The sequence below is a fragment of the Mobula birostris genome, chromosome 5 (assembly GCF_030028105.1).
Source record: "Mobula birostris isolate sMobBir1 chromosome 5, sMobBir1.hap1, whole genome shotgun sequence".
Taxonomy (NCBI): Eukaryota; Metazoa; Chordata; class Chondrichthyes; order Myliobatiformes; family Myliobatidae; genus Mobula; species Mobula birostris.
In genome coordinates, this window is record NC_092374.1 from 158,026,696 (window position 1) to 158,040,801 (window position 14,106).

At 41.7% G+C, this 14,106-nt stretch overlaps 1 protein-coding gene across 1 annotated transcript in view; it reads left to right on the forward strand.

The window, feature by feature from the left end:
- The first annotated feature begins 461 nt into the window (after nt 1–461).
- tbc1d4 (TBC1 domain family, member 4) overlaps nt 462–14,106 on the forward strand; it is a 318,014-nt gene continuing 304,369 nt past the window's right edge. Inside the window, exon 1 of the mRNA XM_072258783.1 lies at nt 462–1,740. Within this exon, the coding sequence (XP_072114884.1) occupies nt 1,333–1,740 (408 nt within the window). The 5' untranslated portion in view covers nt 462–1,332. The remainder of the gene's footprint in view (nt 1,741–14,106) is intronic.

Here is a 14,106-nt window from a genome sequence, read left to right on the forward strand (position 1 = left end):
GTTGCTTATTTGTACAGAAATTACTCTTCCGTCTTTAATAAGTTAGAGCAGAAGATGTTTGGTAGTCTGCAGTTTGGGTTATTTTGATATCATGTAAGTTAAATATTTTCCAAGCAAATACATACTGAAAGATATATATAACATAGTTCTGTATAAAACCAATGTGCCTTCAAGCTTTGCGCTGTCTCAATGTACATGTATATATTAAGAAATATATATTTAGATGTACTACTTGATGGTCATATACAAAATCAAATATGTAGAAAGTGTATATATATTTCACTGTAATTCTCTCACAATAATGTTGCCCCGCTGCAAATGCAACGCTGTGAACTGGAAACCTACCTTGCCCTCCGCTCGTATCACAGTTGCTGTCACATTCCTCCTCACTCCTCCCCTCAGATCACGTAGCCAGTCCTGTCGCTGCCTATCCAACGTGAAGCAAACCAACCCTCCTTATCTCCTCCTCCTTCCCACTTGTGGCCAAGCCTAAGCGCTCAAGCCGAGCTAGTTCTCGGGGACGCGATAGCGAGGTAGCTTGCAACCAGCTCGCAGCCGACAGTGTTGGAAATCGACAAGAGGCAGGGAAAGCCCTCTGCAATTTGGCAGGGGAATTCCCTCCCCTCTCGTTGGGGCCGGATTCCCCCAGTCTCAGGGACACAGGAATGGGCTGACTCTCCCCGTGCACCAAGAGGGAGAGAATTTATTTCTGCTATGAACTCTGCAGAGAAGGCCACGTTTTCAGTGCACGCTCTCCTAATCTGCAAACAAAAAGTTGCAATATTTTCTTGACTCAGAGGCGGATGAAACGCACCACCTGCCTTTAGATGTTAAACAACCGACCTGGAAGCAAGATTTATCAGCTATAGCTCAGAAACCTCCTTTCATTAATCTTAACCGCATTTTCACTCTGGAGGACACGGGAGGTTGGTTCGAGGTTATTGCATTTGACTTTTTTATATGTGTGAAAGATAGTAAATGGGTCAAAAATCGCAAGGATATTGTGGATCGTTATGTAATCGGAAGCGATAATGCCTGAGATAGCTGTCTAAAGAGATAGCAAACATTGACAATAAAACGCCTGGTTTGAAGGTAGGGGCGTTCCTAGATACTGATCAGCGCTTGTAAATCACGGAAAAGTTGGCTTCTAATGCTGTGACAGTGATCAGGCTTTCCTGAATTTGGAAGGAAATGGTTCTGGTGTCTTGGAAGGGTTTCTAGTGACGCGATCCTCCCACGTGTCCGTCCTCAATAACCGCAACTCTAGCTCAGTTTACCAGCAAGCATAAGGAAGAATTAAGCTGTCCACTTTCCGGATCCCATCCTAGAACAATGGAGCAAAACAACAACCAACCTGTGCAGGAAGAGAAGAGCAAGGCTGAGAAGAGGTTCTCCCTGTGGTACATGGGGTGGTCCACACTGGACAGGAGGACCACCTTGCCCATGTTACCCTGGCTAATGGCCGAGATCCGTAGGCGCTGTGAGAAACAGGAGTCGGGGTCGTCCTTGGCGGCGCGGGAGGTCCTCCTCATTCTCAGCCCACCCCTCGTCAGATGTGTCCCTCAGGCTACCGGCGGTAACTCGTCTGTCTTCATCTTTGAGCACAAGGCGCAGCACATCATCAGGTTCATCCATAACAGTCATGACCTCACCTACTTTGCCTATCTCATCAGGACTCAGCCTGACAACCCCGAGACCGAGATGGCCTGCCACGTTTTCAGAGGCACCGACCCCAATCAGGTAGGTCATGGGTTCACCAAATAGACAAGAGGTATGCATGCTACTGGTTGCATTACATTTGACATGTGTCTCAGTGTTTGCAGGTAGAATGATCTGCTGCGTCGCTTTGTAGACAGACCCAGATAGAAATTGTACCAAGACTGTGCAGTCAGTATGCCATATCTGATCCTGAACATCTGATGTGAAAAATCTTGATTATCAAGAGTCTGGCTCAGCAAACTTTAAACTGTATTGCCCAAAATAATTTATATTTATATCAAAATATAAATCTGTGCAGTAGGCTAAGCTACAGTTGTACACTGCCAAAACGACACTGTTCTGTGATTTCAAACCTAGAGTTTATAGAAATACTCCTTAGACACATAACCAAACGGTATGTTTCATTGTAACTTATTTTAACTCAAACAAAAGTGCAAAGCAAATACTTAATTGCCTTTGGATGATGATAAAGGTCAAGTGAATTGAAGTTTTCAGTGATATGTGGTATCTGGAGAGGAGTACTTTCAACATGAGAGACATTGTGTATAAAAGTACAGCAAATCATTGGATCATGACAGTTTCCCTGGTTTTTCCATCAAACACAAGCAGAAATGGCTAGTTGTGTATTTGTAGAGGAATTAATCTTTCCACTTTAATAAGTTAGAGCAGAACATGTTTGCCAGTCTGCAGTTTGAGTTATTTTGATATCATATAAGTTTTTTCCAAGCAAATATATACTAAAGGATATATAAAACAGTTCTGTATAAAACCAATGTGCCTTTAAGGTATGCTCTGCCTCAATATATAGGTATATATATATATATATATTAATAAAATCTATATTTAGATATCTGTTCGATGTCATGTACAAAAGAATCTTTGTACACTAATATACTATCTTTATATGTCAAATGACCAATGAAGTGAGGTGCTTTTTTAGTCTAAAGCTTAAAGATTCAGTATTTTTGTGAATGTGGGATTTCATAAAATGTTAAGTAAAATCCAGATTGCTTTGGGAAAATGTTTACTGAGACTGACTGTTAATATTCAAGGATTTTCACACCAGATTCATTGACAAGGATCAGGTGTGCCTCCTGGGTTCAGAACCTCAGTAAAGTTTTGGTAATTCCTGGAGAGTTTTCAATAGGGTTCTTGGCATTCAAATTAATTCCAGCATATGTTCTGGCATAGAATGATTCTATTGTTCAGGACCTTGAACACTTGGGTTTTAAGCACAGGGTACAAAATGTGTTCTCAGGTGAAGGCTAAATAGTTGGCTTTCTGTATGTGAGGGCATAATGCTTGAGTACAGAGGAGTATGACCTCATTGCAAGCAGCCAGTGTGAATGGGTGTACTGTGGCTGGCCATGTGGAACTGAATTGAGACAGGGTGTGCTTGTGTGCAGAGTATACCAAGGTTTTATCCGCAGTTTAACTTGACACCAGTAGGTGTAAAATAGAAGTGTTGTCTATGTTTGGTTAGCTTAGTTTTCTTTGTCAATTGGCAGCAGTTTTGCAATAACCCAATTCCCTACTTTGTAATCTATTAGAATTATCCAATGTTAAGGGGGTTGAGGATCTTAGAATGGCAAAATTAACACAGTGTGGCATTTAAATCCAGCCCTATAGCTGATGTCTCACTTTGTATCTAAAATTAGGATCCATCAGTAGCAGCAGTGTGTCAGAATGGAATTCCATGTTGTTGGACTATATTTGGAATTGGATTGCATTAACACTGCTGTGAAACAATCAAAAAGTGTTCTGTACTTTTCCATTGAAATATGTATACATTTTAATTCCGCCCACACTGTCAGTTCCTAGCTCTCTACTCTGGAATGGTATAATGTAGCCCTTTTTGGTCTTGTGTATTCCACATGCAGTTTTACAGCCCCTTTTTTTTATTGATAAAACTCTTACCAGCATTGGCAGTGTTTAGCTGCCCTTGTTCTTGATGAGCACACCTAGGCTTCAGTGCTATTTGGATTAGTTATCAAAGGTTTCAGATGATTGTTAGTCTACACTTGAGGTCAGGATCATTCAGTCCTGATAAAGGGTCTCAGACCGAAACATCGGCTGTTTATTCCTTTCCATAGATGCTGCCAGACCTCCTGAGTTCTTTCAGCATTTTGTGTGTGCTTTCTTCAGGGATTAGCAGGTCAATGTCTTCCAGTGTATTAATGGATTTACACTGATCACATTCCTATTCAAATAGATCTGATATTTTGAGGGCTGGTTAAGATGCTTCAATAACATTTAATCAGAAAAAAGTGATCCTTATAAATACCACATGATTACTATTTCAGAGTTGTACTCACTATAATGACAAAATGATTTGCATATTTGACTGTTAATGAATTTTAAGAGATTTATAGCATTTGGCGCATATGCAGTTTACAGGATAGAATAAACACTTTACAGCAAAGCCAAATATAGACTGCAGAATCAGTCCAGGGTTTTGTGTTTAAGTCTGGGACTTGAATCTACAGCTATCTGCCTGGGGGTACAGAATACTGCTACCTACTCAGCCATAGCTGACACTAGATAGGGTACGAGCAGGAAGGAACAACCACATAATGGTGGAAACTCTAATTAGCTCACACAGATTAAGAAAACTGAGAATGCTGGAAGCACATGTAGATCAGGCAGCATCTGTAGAGGGAGCATTAATGCTTCAGGTCCACGATTTCTCATCAGCAATGGAATTCGATCATTTTTCCCTCATGGGTACAAGAAACTCAAAGCTCACTGCAGCAGTCGAGTTCCTGCTGGTATTATCCCAGTCCAGTCTGGCTCAGGTTCACAACACTTGCTGAGGCATCAGGAATGTGCATCGAGGACAGAGACTCACCCTTCAAATGATCTCACCCAAAAGCAATAGTATACTTGATAGAACATTAAAACGTAGCTAAAAATAAAGGAGATCAGGACAGGACCTATCCTGGCTCTGGATAGTGGTTGAATAGTAAAATAAGTGCAGGGATCCAGATTCCATTATGGTGCATTATGTCCATTGAAAATGTCTGTTATGGAAAACAATTAGAATTCCATTACTGTACTTGGCCAATGTATATGGTAATACTTGTTAAACACAATTCATGCCTGTTGATCTTGGAAAATGCCAGGACTGAACATGACTATGATGCTTTTATCAAGGAACCACTTACTGACACACTTGGTCTCTAAAAGCACAATTGCAACATAGCCAATGTGTGGAGTATGAGGAGTGCTACTCAAAACTCATGGCAGTGTGTAGTATTTGCATTTAAGCCTCCATCATTTTGATACCACTGATACTTCTAATGTATTCTGATGATTATCCATTACATTGATTTTCCAACATTTTCTTTAATCCCGTGATTGTTATTGGTGTGGCATCCTTCGTTTTTTTGACTACATTCTCCTGTTAATTTTAACTATTTTGTTTCTCTATTGAATATTCACCACACATTCCCTACCAGCTACCCCCCCCCCCCCCCCCATTACCCCCAGGAGAGGCTGCTGTCAAGTTATTCCTTATGCTCAATCTGATTTGTTTTTTCTTCAGAAAGTTTTACTGAGCTATCTGGTTATTCCGGTTCCTTCAAATGATCCCTCTTTCCTGAGGGGATGTTCTAATCCTTCTCAGTGATAAACATATAATCAGGTGCTGATAAGAGACAGATAAGATCTGTGCCCTTCCACCTTGTGGGGTCTTTTTGTTTTCCTCTTTCTACAGAATGATGCAGCTTTCTCCAGTACATTTCCTTTTGAAGTGATGGTGCCACTCACTGTATATGTGGGATTAAAACATCCTGCATAATTACTTGTACAAGCCATGAACAATGCAGATATTACATCTTTATTCAAAATAAAGAGGGGTCCATGAAACATTACATTCAACAAAAGATTAAGAAAAAGCCTCACATAGCACTAAAGTTCCATTTGGTGAAGTTTGAAGTTTCAGACTGAGAGTAAAAGGAAGGCCTTGTGTCAGTATCTAGGATAGAATTGATGGGTTGACTACTGCAGTAACAATTCTATGATTCTGATTACGGTATGCACCACTTGGCATTCATGTCCAGGAAAGATGTTAGACTCAATTAAGTTCAAGTTAGTTTATTGTCACTGGTATGCATACACATGAGAATTAGTTTTTTGCATTACAAACAGGACATAAGTTATTATAAATTACACACTTGGCTACATGATGAAACAAACATATTGAGACAAGTTGATAGTTAATAATAGTTGATAGTTGACAAGTTAATAAACAAGTTGAGAAAGAGGAAAATAAATGCGGTCTGAGACAGCATTAAGGTTTTTCAGGTCAGCTCATGAGCTGATGATAGTGGGGAAGAAGCAGTCGTTGGACCTTGAGATACGGGTACTCGGGCTCCTGTACCACCTAATGCTATTGTAGATGGTTTAAACTAGATTTACAGAGGGTTGGGAACCAAAGTGGAGAGGCAGAGGATGAGGTGGTTGGCGCACAAGTAGAGACAGCTTGTAGGGAGTTTGTGAGGAAGGTTAGGCAGATGATGGAGCAAAGGTGTACTCAGCCAGATGGTTTGAGATTTGTCTGTTTTAATACAAGGAGTATCATAAACAAGGCAGATGAACTTAGAGCATGGATCAATACGTGAAACTGTGACGTTGTGGCCATTACGGAGACTTGGATGTCTCAGGGGCAGGAATGGCTGCTGAGTGTGCCAGGCTTTAGATGTTTCAAAAAGGACAGGGAGGGAGGCAAAAGAGGTGGGGGCGTGGCATTGCTAATCAAGGATAGTACCACGGCTGTAGGAAAGGAGGAAGTCATGGGGGGATTGTCTACTGAGTCTGTGTGGGTGGAAGTCAGAAACAGGAGGGGGCAATATCTCTACTGGGCATTTTTTATAGACCTCCCAATGGTAACAGAGACATCGAGGAGCACATAGGGAGGCAGGTTCTGGAAATGGCGCAATAACAATAAGGCTGTTATGATGGGTGATCTCTGTAGAGCAAGGGGTTTGGATGGTGTGGAGTTTGTTATGAGTGTTGTAGGTCAGCCAACTAGAGTAGAGGCTGTACATGATCTGGTATTGGGAAATGAATCTGATCAGGTGTCAGATCTCTAGGTGGGAGTGCATTTTGGAGGTAGTGACCACAACTCTATCTCCTTTACCATAGCATTGGAGAGGGATAGGAGCAGGCAATTTGGGAAAACATTTAATTGGGGTATGGGGAAATATGATGCTATGAGGCAGAAACTTGAAAACATAGACTGGGAGCAGATGTTCTCTGGGAAATGCACGGCAGAAATGTGGTAAACGTTCAGGGAATATTTGCATGGCGTTCTGCATAGGTATGTTCCATTGAGGCAGGGAATGGACGGTAGGGTAAAAGAATCATCGTGTATAAAGGATATAGAAAATCTAGTTAAGAAGAAAAGAAAAGCTTAAAAAAAGTTTCAAGAAACTAAGTACTGTCAGAGCTCTAGAAAATGACACAGTTGCCAGAAAGGAGCTTAAGAATGAAATTAGGAGAACTAGAAGAGGCCATGAGAAGGCCTTGGCGAGCAGGATTAAGGAAAACCAGGATGAGCCGAGTGAGAATAGGACTAATCAGGTGCGATAGTGGAAAAGTGTCCATGGAGTCGGAGGAGGTTGCGGAGATGGTTGCGGAGAAATTTAATAAATATTTTGCTTCAGTATTAACCAGGGAAAAGGACCTTGGCAATTGTGGGGATGACTTGCAGTGGATTGAAATGCTTGAGCTTATAGACATTAAGAAAGAGGATGTGATGGTGCTTTTGAAAAGCATTACGTTAGTTAAGACGTCAGGTCCAGACGAGATATACCCCAGGGTACTGTGGGAAGTGAGGGAGGAGATTGCTAAGCCTCTAGCGATGAATTTTGCATCATCAACAGGGACTGGAGAAGTACCAGAGGAGTGGAGGGTTGCAAATATTGTTCCCTTGTTCAAGAAAGGGAGTAGAGCTAACCCAAGAAATTATAGACCAGTGAGTCTTATTTCAGTGGTGGGCAAGTTGTTGCAGAAATCCTGAGAGGCAGGATTTATGAGCATTTTGAGGGACATAATCTGATTAGAGATAGTCAGCGTGGCTTTGTCAAGGGCAGACTGTGCCTTATGAGCCTAATTGAATTCATTGAGGATGTAACAAAACACATTGATGAAGGTAGAGCAGTGGATGTTGTGTATATGGATTTCAGTAAGGCATTTGATAAGGTTCCCCATGCAAGGCTCATTCAGAAAGTAGGGAGGCATGGGATCCAAGGAACCCTTGCTTTGTGGATCCAGAATTGGCTTGCTCACAGAAGGCAAAGGGTGGTTGTAGATGGTTTGTATTCTACATGGAGGTCGGTGACCAGTGATGTTCTGTAGGGATCTGTTCTAGAACCCCTCCTCTTTGTGATTTTTTAAAGTGAGCTGGATGAAGAAGTAGAAGGGTAGGTTAGTAAGTTTCCTGATGACACAAAGATTGGGGGAGTTGTGGACAGTCTGGAGGGTTGTCAGAGGTTACGGCTGGACATTGATGGGATGCAGAACTGGGCTGAGAAGTATCAGGTGGAGTTCAATCCAGTTAAGTATGTAGTCGTTTATTTTGGTATTTCAAATTTGAATTCAGAATATAATATTAATGGTAAGACTGTTGACAGTGTGGAGGATCAAAGAGATCTTGGGGTCCATGTCCATAGGACACTCAAAGCTGCTGTGGAGGTTGACAGTGTTGTTAAGAAGGCATATGGTGTCATGGCTTCATCAACCATGGGATTGAGCTCAAGAACCATGAGGTAATGTTACAACTATATAAGGCCTTAGTCAGACCCCACTTGGAGTACTTGTGTTCAATTCTGGTCACCTCACTACAGGAAGGATGTGGATACTATAGAGAGAGTACAGAGGAGACTTACAAGGATGTTGCCTGAATTGGAGAGTGTGCCTTATAAGAATAGGTTGAGTAAACTTAGCCTTTTCTCCTTGGAGTGACGGAGGATAAGAGGTGACCTGATAGAGGTGTATAAGTTGATGAGAGGTACTGATCGTGTGGATAGCTAGAGGCTTTTTTCCCAGGGCTGAAATGGCTAACACAAGGGTTCATGGTTTTAAGTTGCTTGGAAGTGGGTACAGGGGGAAATGTCAGAGATAAACTTTTCACACAGAGAGTTGTGGATGCATGGAATGCACTGCCAGCTACTGTAGTAGAAGTGGATACAGTAGGGTCTTAGGTACAGGGAGCTTATGCTAGAAATACTAAATAAGAAAAGCAAGTGCTGGAAATTATCACTGGATCATAGTATGACTTTGTGTTCCACTTGGTTCTCTTGCAACTTAGTGGTATGAACGTTGAATTTTTCAGTTTCAGATAATCCAGTGTTCTCCTCCCACACACACTCACTTGTCCAACTACTTTTCCTTCTGTTCATCTTTCCCATGCCTTGTTCCACCTGGTTCCATCTGCCCATCTGATCCTGTTACGTAATTGTCCAGGAATCCCACTTCCCTCCTCCACCTATTTCATCTACTCATCATCCACTCTTCATCTGGCTTCACCTATGACCTTCAGGTTCTTTCCCAACACGTTCCCCCCTCCACCTCCAGCTGCTTTTTACGGGCAACATTTTGCTACCTTGATGGAGGGTCTTGACACAGAATGTTAGCTTGCACCTTTTGCATCCCCATAATCCTGGACCTGCTGAGTTTGCTCACCATCTGGTTTCGTAGACCAGAATAACATGGAGCTATGTTTTGAACTGTTAGCAGAGAAACACCAAGATGAAATCCCATCACAGCAGCTAGCATTAAAAGTCAAGTCATTAAGTAAATTTGGACTTTGGTAAAAAAATATAGCTTTAAAGAAACAAATCAGTGATACCTACCTGCCTGATGTGTGTGTGACTCAGGTCTACTAATGCAGTGGACTCTTAGCTGCCATCTGAAATTCTCAACAAGGTAAGAGTCCATGGTGTTCGAGGTGAGGTACTAGCATGGATAGAAGATTGGTTGATTGGCAGAAGTCAGAGAGTGGGGATAAAGAAGTCCTTTTCAGGGTGGCTGCTGGTGACTGGAGGAGTTCTGCAGAGGTCATTGGTGGGACTGCAACAGCACTTAATGTGCTAGTGGAACTCATGGCATTGTGGCCACATTTGCGGACAGTATCAGGAGGGCAAGGGACCGGTAGGGGCAGAAAGAATACAGAGTGGGGAAGTGTGGCGTTATCCACTTTGGGAGGAAGAATAAGGTGTGGACTCTTCAAAATAGGGAGAACATTCAAAATGAGAGGTGCAAGGGGCCTTGGGAGTCCTGGTTCAGTATTTTCTCAGGGTTAACTTGAAGGTTGAGTGAAGAAGGTAAGTGCATTGTTGGCATTCATTTCAAGAGGACTGGAATATATAAGCATGGATGGACTGCTGAGGTGTTTGTCAGACAAAATTTGGAATATTGTGAGCAATTTTGGCTCTGTATCAAAGACAGGATATGCTGACCCTGAAGAGGGTCTAGAGGAGATTCACAAGAATAATTCCAAGAATGAAACGTTTAACATATAAGGAGCATTTGATGTTTCTGGGTCTGATCTCAGTGGAATTCACAAGGATGAGGAGGACATCTCGTTGAAGCCTACTGGATACTAAATGGCCTGGGTAGAGTGGACATGAAGAAGGTGTTTTATTAGTAGAAGAGCCTAGAAAGGTACACTCTATGAATGAAGGGATGTCCTTTTAAAACTGAGAAGAATTTCTTCAGTTAGTGGGTGGTGGATCAATGGAATTGGTTGCCACAGAAGGCTGTGGAGGCCAAGTCATTTGGTGTACTTAAGGCAAACATTGATAGATTCTTGATTGGTAAAGGGGTTAAGCGTTACAGGGAGAAGGAGTTGAAAAAAGATCAGCCGTGTTTGAATAATGGAGAAAACTTGATGGGCTGAATGGCCCATTTCTGCTCCTATATTGTATGGTTTTATGGAACTATCCTAACAAGCCATTTAGTTCAGGAGCTAATTAGCCAATTAGGGATGAACAATGAATACTAACCCATACAGTGATGTCCTCAATCCATTAACGAATTAAAGAACAAGACAGGCTGAGAGTGAAACATGAACTAATTGGAGCAGCTTTTGGCCTGAGTGGATATCCCAGAATCTTTCATCGTGGATGCCAACTGATCTCTGTTGTTTTGAAACATCAGCTGCTCATCCTTGGAGAACTCCACAGGAAGGAGCCCAGAAAAAAGTGTAACTTGGGCTAAGATGAAAGGCAGAGAATTATTTTATTTATTTTCAATACATCTGTCATTTACAGTTTTCTGAAAAAATGAACTGATTCCACTCTGCTTCCTGTAATTATCTTTTGTGTTTGAGGTGGAATCATTTATTCAAGCCAGTTAATTGTTCAAGTTGTTACCAACTAGATATACCAACTCGGCCTGCTTGATTATCTCATTGTGACTCCCATCAAATATAGTGCTGGTTTGCTATTGATTAATACTTGCCAACACTGGCATTTATCTATGATCAGATAGCTAAAGTGATTTATGTTTCTAATAATGATGGAGCAATTAAAATCCTCTTGTAAAAAAACATCATATACAAGGGACAAATGTGCCAAATATAGAAACATTTGAGGGCGGGTGCATGTGTGTTACGTATGTGTTTTAATAAATGGCTCAGAGCAGATTGAGAGACGAAACTAATGGATTTGGTCATTATAGAACAATCTCGTATTTCTGACTGGTATTGCTGGAATAAACTTGGCAGCGTGTTCATAGTTTATAGCGACTGGTTCACTAGCAGATAGCCAGATTAATCCATTCATGTTTTGATGGCAGTACTGCAGGAGGTTGTTGACACAAAAAGATCTGAAAGAAGATATGCCTTTTCTTAAAAAAAACAAGGACCTCCTGCTCTGAAAGAAAGTATTTGCGGTTGTTAGCACTTTTCACACCCTAGGACACCCCAAAATTTTGCAGCCAGTGAACTGTGACCATTGTTTTAATTTGTGGAGGATCTTTTCCTACTAAAATCTCTTGGGATTGAGGATGAGCACTCCAGTTTTGTGGAATCTGAAATGGTTCTGAGGTGGTTAAGGGTATAGATGTGGGACCTGTTCATTCTTCCACAAGTGAGGCAGAAGTCAGGGTGGGTGAGTAATACAAGAGGTTCATCCTTCATTTTCATCAACGTTTTGCGTGCTCCTATTGGAGACTTAAGGTTCCCAGAAGCCCCATTTTGAGGAGTGCTATGCCAGGTATTGCTGTGTGTTGTTGATGATGTTATCTTTCCCCTAAGGAAGCTTTTCTCTTTACTCTCTTTAGTCCTTAGGATGATAGAGCTTGGGTTTAGGTGCCTGGTGTCAGGCTTGATGCAGTAATAATATTCTGCTGCACTTTTCCTGCTACGTCAGTGATCCGTACACTCAGTGGCACATCTGATAAGGCTACTGCCTCAAGCTCCAGTGATCTGGCTCAGTTCTAACCCCAGGTGCTGTCTGTGTGGAGTTTGCATGTTCTCCCTGTGGTTGCATAGGTTCCATCTTGGTACCCTGGTTTTCTTCTACATCCCAAACATGTAGATTAATGGCGTGTAGCTGAGTGGTAGAATCTATGGTGAAATTGAGGGGAGTTTGAGGAAAATAGAAAGGAATTAGTGGAGAGTTATTGTAAATGGGTACTTGATGACAATCATTCCGTGTGTTTTAATAGAGGATTATTAACTTTACAGCTAGAGAGCCAGAGTATAGCAGGCATTGCAAAATACTTGTAAAAGAATGATTAAGCTGACACTGCACAATAGTAAGACCTCATTGAGGTTGCAAAGGGCGTTTGCTAAATTGGTGTTCACAGTGGGAGACATCAGATTTGAGGAGACACAAAACAGCCTAGGATGGTCCTCTTCACTGTGGAGAAGGTTGAAGAGAAATTTAATAATGTACCATTGTAAATTTTTGATTGAGAAAATAAGAACAATCTCCATTGATGAATGGAAGTAGATTTCATGTGTTTGGGAACTGGTGATAGAACCAGAGTTGGAATGCTGTTAATGTGTGGAGGTGCTATGATCTGGAATGTACTGCCTGAAAGTCTGGTTAGATCAGGTTTCATAATGATTTACAAAGGAACTCAGAAATAACTGAAATGGAAGCTCAACGTTCATAGTAAATTTATTATCAAAGTACATATATGTCACCATATACAACACTGAGATGCATTTTCTTGTGGGCATACTCAATAGATCTATAGAATAATAACCATAACAGAATCAATGAAAGATCAGTCAACTAGGATGTTCAACCAAAGTTTAGAAGATAAAAACTGTGCAAATTGAAAAAGAAGAAATACTAATAATAAGTAAATAAACAATAAATACTGAGAATGTTCGAGGAAGCGAGTCCGTTAGTTGTGAGAATATTTCAAAGATGGGCCAAGTGAAGTTCAGGAGCCTGATGTTGAGGGGTAATAACTGTTCCTAAATCTGGTGATGTGAGTCCTGACATTCCTGTACCTTGTTCCTGATGGCAGCAGCAAGAAGACAGCACGTCCTGGGTGGCTGGGATCCCTGATGATAGATGCTGCTTTCCTGTGATTCCATTTCATATGGATGTGTTCAATGGTTGGGAGTGCTTTACCCATGATAGACTGGGCTGCATCCACTACTTTTTTGTAGGATTTTCCATTCAAGGGCATTGGTGTTTCCTTACTGGGTTGTGATGCAGCCAGTCAATATACTGTCCACTACAAGCATGTGGAAATGATGCTGGAGAATGGTAGTAATTGAATAAGTAGACTTTAGCCTCTTTTTTGACTGACCTTCACCAATCCTATGTCCTGCCCCATTTTGACTGGAAGAGTTTCATGATGTGCTAACTGGTCACCACTACTGGTCTTCTTTTTCCAAACATCATGCTTCACCTCCTTGGACCAGTTCCAAAATCACTTGGTTTTTGTTCACCTCTCTTTAGGCTCATATGGCACAGGTGAATGCCATTTGGCACATCAGGACTTTGCTGGCTCTCTGAAAGACCTACCAACTCCTTCACCTGTTCCCCAAAGCCCTTCAAACTCTTGCTTTTCAAAATGTTGCTGAATTGTATCAAAGATTCATAGATTTGTACTGAAGGAAAACAGGTCAGTTGGCTCACTTCACACATGCTGACCAGTGGGCACCCTTCCTTATTAACCACACCATCCAGCACTTGATCCATAGCCCTCACTGTCTAAGTGACTTAAGTGTTCATCTAAACCCAGGATTCCCAACAGCACACATCAAAGTTGCTGGTGAACGCAGCAGGCCAGGCAGCATCTCTAGGAAGAGGTGCAGTCGACGTTTCAGGCCGAGACCCTTCGTCAGGACTCCCAGGATTCCCAACCTTTGTTATGCCATGTACCAATACTATTAAGCAAGCGCTCCGTGGACCC